The 11,011-nt window shown below is 35.0% G+C and overlaps 1 protein-coding gene and 1 pseudogene across 1 annotated transcript; both read left to right on the top strand.

Moving 5' to 3' along the window:
* The first annotated feature begins 320 nt into the window (after nt 1-320).
* On the top strand, nt 321-872 carry LOC141499835 (interferon alpha-16-like). The gene has a single exon (XM_074202600.1). The coding sequence runs from the start codon at nt 321-323 to the stop codon at nt 870-872; it is 552 nt and encodes a 183-aa protein (XP_074058701.1).
* Nucleotides 873-3,611: 2,739 nt separating this feature from the next.
* LOC141498931 (interferon alpha-16-like) lies at nt 3,612-6,466 on the top strand (annotated as a pseudogene).
* Nucleotides 6,467-11,011: the final 4,545 nt, after the last annotated feature.

Raw genomic sequence — 11,011 nt, 5'->3', positions numbered from 1 at the left:
CTATAAATCATTATATTTGCCTCTCAAGGGAATGAGTAAAAATAAGTAAAATGAGATGCCTTATTTCAAAGATCTTTATCTGTAAATTCCCTTTAATGGCAAATTTGGTTACAGTTCCATAAATATTTTGAAGATGGGGTTGTTTCTAGATGAAAAAGGAAAGTAGCTTAAAGAAAAATGGAAATTCCATTATAAGTAATGAAAATTATTTCAGCACTATTTAAAAGACATTAGCCCAGAGGCCAGATAACCAAGACACTGAGACAAAGACTCACTGATCTCCCAGCTCAGTCAGACCAAAACTATCTATCAGCATCAACATGACCTCCTGGGCCTTATTGCCACTTGCCCTGGTGTTGCTCTGCTCCAGCTCTTTCTGCTCTCTGGGCTGTGACCTGACTCAGGACCTGCAGGAAGACTTCTTACTTCTGAACCAAATAAGCACATTTCCCCTGGTGCCATGTTGGAAGGACAGGACCAGCTTTAACTTCCCAAAGGAAGTCATGGAGGGCAGCCAACTGCAGAGGGGGAATGCCACAGTCATTATTCATGAGATGCTCCAACAGATCTTCACCATCTTCAGTCTGAAAGCTGTTCCTGCTGCTTGGAATCAGACCCAGTTCATGCAACTGTTCATTGGACTGGATCGGCAGCTGCAACAGCTGGAGAAGTGTCTTGGGCAAAATGGGGAGTGGGAAGAACCTTTCTTGGAGAGTGAAAACCTCAGGCTGATCTTGAAGAACTACTTCCAAGGAATAAGCCATTACCTGCAAGGAAAAAAGTATAGCCACTGTGCCTGGGAAGTTGTGAGAATAGAGATCAGGAGGGTCTTCCTATTTATGAGTAAACTAACCAGAAAACTCAGAGACTGAGCAAGTAAGAAATAAGACTTTCAGTTCTTCAAAGAATCATCTGCTTCCTACAATTGAGCAAGCTTTAGAAAGAATTATTACTACGACAAACTAAAAATCATCTATATATTCACTAAATGATTTTAACACAATATAAATTGCCCTTCCTCTATTGACAGGAAATTTGAATTCAGGGAATCATCATCTGTGTTTAATAGTTAAACATTTCAAAATTTGGCATTTTTATTTATATATCTTAATTTATAATATTTATTCTTGTGCTAGAATTTATATTTATTCTTCATAGAAGGGATATTTTTCTAGTACTTACATTGATGCTGTTGTGAACTGTTATATTTGTCATATAAAATTCATTCTTTTAAAGAACTCTATTTTATTAATAAAACCTTTGTATTAATAAGCCTCATGTGAAAATGTTCACTTAATCATCCATGTTTTCAGAGGAGATTCATTGCAAGAATGTGGTTCAAGAAATCAAATCATCATTGTTCGAGACACTGTGCTACTTAGTAGGTCTATATAGGTGCAAAAATCATATAGACATTGGGGCCTCAAATGAGTTTCAGTCTACAGAAAAAGTATAACCTGTTCCAAAATACATTTTTCCACAAGCAAATCATGATAGAGACACCTTTGCAGCACTTTGAAATGATAAGACAATTCCAGGAAAGGTATTATAATCAAAGAAATAAAAGGACTAAAATTTTCATAACTGTTGGCTGAGAAATTCCATTATTAAGTTTATGCCCCAAGGTAATCACTAATAAGAAGATTGTCCCCGATTGAGTCAAAATATTTTCAGGAACACTTTTAGGAGCTAGAAAGAATTGGAAACAAAGCATATCACCATGGAATAAAAACTAGAACCATTGGTTATATTGTGACCAGAAACATTCCCATGTGCTGCCTAAACTACATTACAAATGTAATTGGGAAATGTTTAACAAAATAATGAAAAAATAGAATAAAGATAATTTTCATAAATCAATTTCCTAAGTCAATATGTGGCCTTCAGAGATCCTTATATTCAGAACTAGATGGCACAGTGGATAAACTTAGTCAGGGAGATCTCAAAATCCTTTCAGAAGCACTTCCTGAATAACTGTCCTTGGACAAGTCACTTCAGTACTTTCAACATTATTATCCTCATCCTTAATTGGAGAAAATAATAGCACCTACCTGAGAATCAAATTATTTGACATATGTAAGTGTTGAATAAGTGACAACTCTCATTGTTATCAATAATTACAATCTGAATTATTCAAAAATTATTCCCACATGGAATGTTCCCATTTTAGAGAATTTAAAGCATCCTGTACAGAAATATCAAAGTAAATTAGAAAGTGGAATAGTGAATAGGAAAGGATCTTAGACATTTAGAATTATGAATTTTAAAAAAAAATGATGATAGTTGTAGCATATTATAAGAGAGGAGAAAATCCCAGATTTCGGGTGATTTATAAAGACAACACTTTTGTGTTTTCCCAAATAAGAGAAGGGACATTTCTGTTTCATGTGTCTTTCAATAGTGCCATTTTCTGATCAGGCACAATTCTATTCTTTTTTTTTTTTTGCAAGGCAATGGGGTTAAGTGGCTTGCCCAAGGTCACACAGCTAGGTAATTATTAGTGACTGAGGCTGGATTTGAACTCAGGTACTCCTAACTCCAGGGCCAGTGCTCTATCCACTGTGCTGTGCTATGTAGCCTCCCCAGGCACTATTCTTAAAGCTCAGCCCTGTATTCACATTCATAAAGGAGGGAAAGGGAACTGTCACATATTCATGAAGAGATGAAGGGTCATATCTTTTGTCTGTGATTCACTGAGGGAAACTTGCCCCATTTCAATGTTGATTCTTTTCTGATCTTTTCAAGCAGGGTTTGGAGTAAGCAGATAATAGGGAGCAAAGGAAGGAAAAATACTGTTTGCTGCTCTTTAACATTAAGAGTTTCTCTTTTCCTCATTTGACCTTAGAAATCTTATTGTATTGGCATCACTGGATGGGGTACCAAGAAACCTGAATTCTAATGCTAACTTTCCTATTGATTATCTGTTTCAGGGAAACCCATCTTGTCTTCTTTTTGTTTCACTTTGCTAATTTTCAGACAGAGGGGATGTGATGTAGTTTCCAAAGTCTCTTTGGAAAGTTTTTGATATCTGAATTGGATAGATGTGTTTTATGAGAATGCTTGCATTACTACAATCATTATGTACATCCACTCATCTTCCCTTTGTAGCCTACACTTTCAACTCTTCAAATAGGGAAAAGACCTGCAAATAGTTTTCTCCAATGCCTAACAAAGGCAATAATGGACATTAATAATTTCTTTTACTCTCAAGTCATTACATTTGATAATTTACTCTGCACCTGGATTTTTTACTGACTCATAATCAGGCAAAATTTTTTTATCTCCCTGGAACCATTTCTATCCCTACTCATAGTTGTTCCCATAAACAAAAGTATTAGATTAAAATCCTGAAATACTAGCAGTTGGGATTATGGGTATGGAATCACCATTTTAAAGAGGAAGACTCTGAATCTTATAGAAGTTTATGGTCTCAATGGCAATAAATGTGATAAGTACAGAGAAGCTTGGAAAGATGCACAATGAAAAACCTCCAATGACTTGCAATGCAAAAGGAAAGAATAAACACCACTTTCATGTACACCAGAAACCCAAGACATTGGGACAAAGACTCACTGATCTCAGCCATACCCAAGCCACCCATCAACATCACCATGACCTCCTGGACCTTGTTGCCAGTTGCCCTGGTGCTGTTCTACTCCAGCTCCTTCTGCTCTCTGGGTTGTGACCTGAATCAGGACATGCAGGAAGACCTTACTTCTGAACCAAATGAGCACTTTTCCCCTAGTGCCATGTTGGAAGGGCAATAAATGTGATAAGTACAGAGAAGCTTGAAAAGATGCATAAACTGATTAAAGTGAAGTTAGTGGAACAATGAAAAACCTCCAATGACTTGCAATGCAAAAGGAAAGAATAAACATCACTTTCTCCTAGACCAAGAAAACTGAATGCTACAAAATTAAAATGATCAAATTTGATCTCAATGAAGACATATGAGAAGACATATTTGCCCATTTCTTTGCAGAGCTGAGGAGATCATTAGCAGAGTACTTTGCACATAATACTACTTTATTACAATCCATTTGCTAATTTTGCTGTCCTTTTTTTCCCCTTCTTATAAGTGCTAACTCTCTAGGAGGATGGGAAGAAGGATACAGTAGGAAATGTAGGCAATGATAAATGTTAACTTTTTTAAAAATAAAGAACAGAAGTTCATTGAGAGCAGCAACTGTCTTTTCTTTTTAAGTAGCAAGCTCTGCTCTTCATACAGATGCTCATTTAGCATCTTATATTCTAATAATTTCACACAATATATCTAGAGACATGTTGCCAAGATGGGATATTTTCTTCTTAAATTTTAGAAGTGCATAAGGTACTGTTGGTGGAGTTTTACACTGATCTAATCATTTAGCAGCTTAGAATTATACTATAAAACTGTGTATATCCCTTAATGCAGCAATATACTGCTAGGCTTATATCCCAAAGGGATCAAATGAAAGCAGGAAAGACTCACTTGTACAGAAATATTCATAGAAACTCTTTTTGTAGTGGCTAAGAATTGGAAACTGAAGGTATGTCCATCAAATGGGAAATGGCTCAACAATTTATGGTATATGATTGAATGTCATCATGTTATATGAAATGATGATGAGGATAATTTCAGAACAACCTGGAAAGACTTACATAAACTGAACCAAAGTACAGTAAGCAGAAACAGAGGGATTTTGTACTTAAGTAATATTATACATATTATACATATGTATTATATAATATTATACAAGAAAGAATTGTGGATAATTTAGCTATTCTTAATAATACAATGATCCAAGACAACTTCAACATTTTCTCTTCCTCCAGAGAAAGAATGAATATTGTCTGAATACATACTTCAAGCATACTTTATACTTTTTAATTTAATTTTGCTTTTCTTTTACAAAATGACTAAGGTGAAAATGGTTTATGCGTTTTCGCATGTATAGCCTATATCAGATTTCTTATTGTATCAGAGAGGGACAAAGGGAAGATGGGAGGAAAAAGAGAAAGAATATTTAATGAAATGAAAACTTAGAGAAAAAATGTAAAAATTGCTTTAATGTGTAGTTAGAATACAAATAAGATACTATTTTTTAAAAAAGTTACAAGTTTGTTCAGGAAATCTAAAGTGCAATAGATTGGCATAACTTTTCAAAAACATGATGGGGTTAGCCTAAATAAGCTCTCAAATTTGTAAAGAATGATGTAAGGGAAGGCAGACCTCATAGGTTTTCACATGGCTAATTAGTAGATAGCAGAGTAAAATCAAGTATGACCGGAGGAAGGTTTATATGTGGATGATATGAGGCAAGTATTTGCAGGAGGACTAGGTCACAGGTTGTGAATTATTGGGATGAAAGGGCTAATAGGTTCATCAAAATATGATATGGTCTAAATAGTGGAGAACAGGTAAAAATGAGGCCATGGAGTGAAGAAAAAAAGGAATATTATTGAAACCAAGGAAGATAAGAGGTAAAGAAAAACTATGGATAGATGGCAATGGAGGAGTGGGAAGAGGACTGGAGTGAGAAACATGTCAGTGTAAAAATTAATAGCATTTCATAAAGGACTTTAAATGTCTTACAAGAGAATGAGAAAAAATAAGTAAAATAGAATTCCTTGTTTCAAAGAGCTTAATCAGTAAACTCTCTTTAAGAGTAAATTTGGTTGCAGTTACATAAACATTTTAAAAGATGTTGTTTTAATATTGAAAAAGGGAAAGTAGCTTAAAGACAATGGAAATTTTGTTATAAGTAGTGAAAATAATATTCAGCACTATTTAAGAGAGAGTAGCCCAGAGATTAGAAACCCAAGATATTGAGACAAAGACTCACTGATCTCCCAGCTCAGTCAGACCCAAGTCATCCATCAACATATCACCATGATCTCCTGGACCTTGTTGCCAGTTGCCCTGGTGGTGCTCTGCTGCAGCTCCTTTTGTTCTCTGGTTGTGATCTGACTCAGGACCTGCAGGAAGATTTCTCACTTCTGAACTAAATGAGCACATTTCCCCTAGTGCCATGTTGGAAGGACAGGACCAGTTTTAACTTCCCAAAGGAAGCCATGGAAGGCAGCCGATTTCAGAGGAGGGATGCCACAGTCATTGTTCATGAGATGCTCCAGAAAATCTTCACCATTTTCAGTCTGAAAGCTGTTCTGCTACTTGTAATCAGACCCAGCTCATACAACTGTTCATTGGACTGGATCAGCAGTTGCAACAGCTGGAGACATGTCCTGGGCAGGGGAATGGGAAGGGCCTTTCTTGGAGAGTGAGAACTTCAAACTGGCCTTGAAGAGTTAATTCCAAGGGATAAGCCAGTACCTGCAAGGAAAAGAATATACCACCTGTGCCTGGGAGGTTGTACAAATAGAGATCAGGAGGGTCTTCTTGTTCAAGTCTAAACTAATAAGAAAACTCAGACTGAGTAAGAAAAAAAAATACTTTCAGTTCTGCAAAGAATTTACTATTTTGTAAAATAAAGCAAGAATCAGAAAGAATTATTTATTCATCAACTAAAAATCAACTGTATTCACTAAATGATTTTAATACAATATAAGTTGCCATTCCTCTATTGAAAGGGAATTTGAATCCAGGGAAACATCATCTGCACTCAATAACTGAATATTTTATGATTTGGGACCTTCTATTTATATATCTATTTATAATATTTATTTTTTATATTATATTTATATTGTCTTCATAGTAGAAACATTTTTGTAGTACTTATATTGAACCTGTTATAAATTGTTATATTACTCATAGAAAGTGCATTCTTTTCAAGAACTCTTTTATCAATAAAACCATTTTATTAATAAGCCTCATGCGAAAATGTTCATTAAATCATACATGAGTTCAGAGAAAATTCATTGCAATAGTGCTGTTCAAGAAACCAAACCATCCTTTGTTTAATGGTACAAATTGAACTGGGGAACTGTGCTACTCAGAGAATATATATATATATATATATATGTAGGTGTAAAGTCATATAGACATTGTGGCCTCAAATCACTTACAATCCAAAGTAAAGATAAAATTTGATCCAAAGTACATGTGTCCGTAGGCAAGACATGAAAAAGACAAATCTGTGGAGCTCTGAAATGGTAAGACATTCTGGGAAAGAAATTATAATGATGAAAATAAAAGGACTAAAATTTTCATATCCTTTGAGAAATTCCATTATTAAATTTATGCCCTATGGAAACCACTGATAGGAAGAATGTCTCCAATCAAACCAAAATATTTTCAGGAACACTTTTAGTGATTAGAAAGAATTGGAAACAAAGTATACTGCCATGGACTGAGAAATGGCAAAACTTGGACCATTGGCTATATTGCAACCACCAACATTCCCAAGTGCTACCTGAAATACAATAAAAATGTAATTGGGAAATGTTAACAAGATACTTAAAAATGAAATCGAGCACAGATAATGTCCATAAGTGATTTTCTAAGTCAATATGTGACCTGGGGAGACCCTTAAATTCAGAGAGGGATGACTCAGTGAATAACTTGGAGTCAGTGAGCTCTTAAAATCCTGTCAGGGAAACTTAGATAGTGACCTTGGACAAATCCCTTCAGGGAGAAAATAATAGGACCTACCTTTCAGGGTTGTTGCTGTGAGAATCTAATTAGTTGATATATGTAAGTGTTGCATAAGTAACAACTCTCATTGTTACCAATAATTACAATCATAATTATTCAAACATTACTCCCACATGGAGTGTTACTGTTATAGAGAATTTGAAGGGTCCAGTATAGGAATATCAAAATAAATGAGAAAGAAGAAGTAAATAGTGAATAGGAAAGGAGCTTAGGAATCTAGAATCATGAATAAAAAAATGATGGCAGGAAGCAGTTGTAGCATATTATGAGAGGAGAAAATCCCACAATTCATGTGATTCATGAAACAACTGTTTTTAGTCTTCTATAGTAAAGGAATTGACATTTCTCTATTTCATTTGTCTTTTGGTTGTTCCATTTTCTGATCAGGCACAATTCTTGCAGGTCAGCCCTATATTCTCATTCATAAAAGAGGGAAAGGGAACTGTCATATATTCATGAAGAAGTGAAGGGTTATATCTTTTGTATGTTATTCACTGAGAGAAACTTGCCCCATATCTATGCTGACTCTTTTCTGATCTTTTCTGGCAGGGTTTGGGGTGAGCGGAGCCTAGAAGCAGTGGAAGGTAAAAGGATAATATTTATGAATCTTTAAAAATAAAGATTTCTCTTTTTTCTCATTTGACCTTAGAAATCTTGGTGTAATGGCATATTGGTGTAATAATGGTGTAAAGGGATACCAAGAAACCTAAAATCTAATGCTAACCTTCTTACTGATTATCTGTCTCAGGGAAACTCACATTGGCCTGTTTTTGTTTCACTTTCCTAATCTTCAAACAGAGGGGATTTGATTTGACAAATTGCAAAGTCTCTTCTGTCTAGGAAGTTTTTGTTATCTGAATTGGATAGATGTGTTTTATGTGGATGTTTGCTTCACTACAATCATTGCATACATCCACTTATTTCTACCTCTGGAGACCACTTTAATTTTTGACTGCCCTCTTCAAATTGGGGGAAATCTTGATCATAGTTTTTCCAAAGCTATAAAAGACAATTAATGAAAATTAATAATTTCTTTTATTATTGGTCATTATATTTGATTATCATTACAATATAATTTTAGTTTTCCCCAATTAACATGAAAAAAAATTTGGACATTTGGTTTCAAATTTCTGAATTCCAAATCTCCTTTCCTCTCTTTCAATTCTAATTTATGAAATTAGAAGGCAAACAACTTCATGTAGATTATACATGTACAGTCATATAAAACATATTTGCTTATTAGTCTTGTTGTAAAAGAAAACAGACCAACCTCCCCAAAAAAATAAAGAAAAAATTTTTTAAAGCATGCTATCCTTTTCCCCTAAGATAGCATGGCAGGAGAAAATAGGAAGCAGTTGCTTCTCCACCCTCCAAGATAGAAGTAAAGTCTAAGTCCTTGAAGACCAAGAAGGTGGTGTTGAAGGGTGACCATAGCCACAAAAAAAAGATTCTAACATCCCATAGCTTCTGGACCCTTGCAAAAGTGGCTCCTGAAGAAATTAGCCTGATAATGATAGCATCATGCTTTCTTTAACTACTGAATCAGTTTTGAAGAAGATAGAGGACAACACCACCCAAGTCTTCATTGTACAGATCAAGGTCACAAGCATTAGATCAAGCAGGCCTGCTTGTAAAGAAGACATCAATGTGACTGAGGAAAACACACTAATGGCCTGATGGAAAGAAGAAGAAGAAGGCCTATGTCCTATTTGGTCCAGACTATGATGCTATGGATGTTGCCAAGAAGATTGGAATCATCTAAACCCTGTCCAGCTATATTGTTCCACCTACCATTAAAAAAATTTCTAATTTAAAAAAAATTACTTCCCCCAGCTTTTGGGCTAAGAAGTCAGAAAACAACTACTGGGAAAACTGGAAAAGAAAACCACATTATGTACCAAATACTTCACACCATGTACCAAAATGAGGTCAAAATATAGGTATGATTTTGAGATAAAGGATGACACCATAGGCAAATAAGATGTGAATGGAATAGTCTGCCTGTCAGATCCATAGGGAGGGGAAGAATTAATAACCAAAGAAGAGCTAGAAATCATATCAAAATGTAAAACAGATATTTTTAATTATATTAAATTAAAAGACTTTTGCACAAAGAGAAACTAATGTAACCAAGATTAGAAGGAAACCAGAAAACTGGGAAATAATCCTAAAAGCAAGTGACTCTGATAAAAGATTCATTCTCAAATGTATAGAAAATATATTTAAATTTATAAGAATACAATCCATTACTCAATTAAAAAAAGGTCAAAGGCTATGAATAGGCAGTTTTCAGATTATTGTACATGTATATACTGTAAGCAGCTGATAATGAACATTTTCTGAGGTGAGGAGAAGAGGGAATAAGTAAGAAAAATTTGGAACTCAATATCTTCTGAAAATGAATAAGAAAATTTTATTGATATATAATTGTGGGAGGAAATGAAATACTATTTAAAAAGTAGCCATCAATCCATTCTGACTAAATTAGTTTTTTCTCTGGAGATAGCATTTTTCATAATAAGTATTTTAGTATAAAGACAAGGACTTGCCAAAGCTCTCCCTCAAACTCCTCCAAATACCTTTAAATAATGACTCTGAACAAATTTTAGAGTTACAGAACCCACAAAGAGATGGAGTGAAATAATTTTCCAGCCCAAGCCAACTTGGAAGATTGATTGGGAAAGGCCTGTTGCTTTGAGGTGAGAGGAGCACAGTGCAGGGAAGACCAGGGCAGCACCAAACAGCCCTAACAATCCAGCATCAGGGATCCAAGTGAAGGAGTCAGTGGCACATTGGTGGTTTCCAGACCTCCCAGCCCAGAGACTGCCAAGAACAACTTTCTGAAACTTTCATATTTGTTAAGAAAATTTATGAAAATGAGCTGGTATAAGCAGTCTCCAGAATATCCAGGTTTGTGATGTACTTTATATATGTTATTTTATAGTCCTCAACTCTGTGACAGGGAGAGACATGTCTCATGGTTAGTAAGTAAAAGACCTAGGATTTACACTCAGGTCTTTCTATCTCCAGCTAATATTCTTTTCTCTGCCATGGTTGGAATTGGGAAGCCACAGGGAGCATCTGAGTAAGTGTCTATATTAGAGAAATGGAAAATTGTTCAGTCCATTTTCAGAGGAAAAACTGGACAGAGAATAACCTGGGATCACAAAAAAGAATTAAGAAACAATTGAAAGAGCTTTAGCAAGGAGATCACAACCTGAACAGGAATGGTTGTTGAGGAAGGTGAGACAAACTAATTGCACACAAATTTCAGAGACCTACAAAGATCTGGGAATGAACTGTATGTAAAGGATGAAGGGGAAAGGAATCATTAATGGTTTCAAAATGAAATAGGAATGACAACATTATCATTAGCCAAAATATAAGAATTTATATCCATTCTTGAAGTTTTTCAAA

Source organism: Macrotis lagotis, chromosome X, assembly GCF_037893015.1.
Source record: "Macrotis lagotis isolate mMagLag1 chromosome X, bilby.v1.9.chrom.fasta, whole genome shotgun sequence".
Lineage (NCBI taxonomy): Eukaryota > Metazoa > Chordata > Mammalia > Peramelemorphia > Peramelidae > Macrotis > Macrotis lagotis.
This window is presented reverse-complemented; position numbering and strand designations above follow the sequence as displayed.

Excerpts from the sequence above, each read along its gene's own strand:
- LOC141499835 (XM_074202600.1), top strand. The coding sequence starts at position 321 with ATGACCTCCTGGGCCTTATTGCCACTTGCCCTGGTGTTGCTCTGCTCC.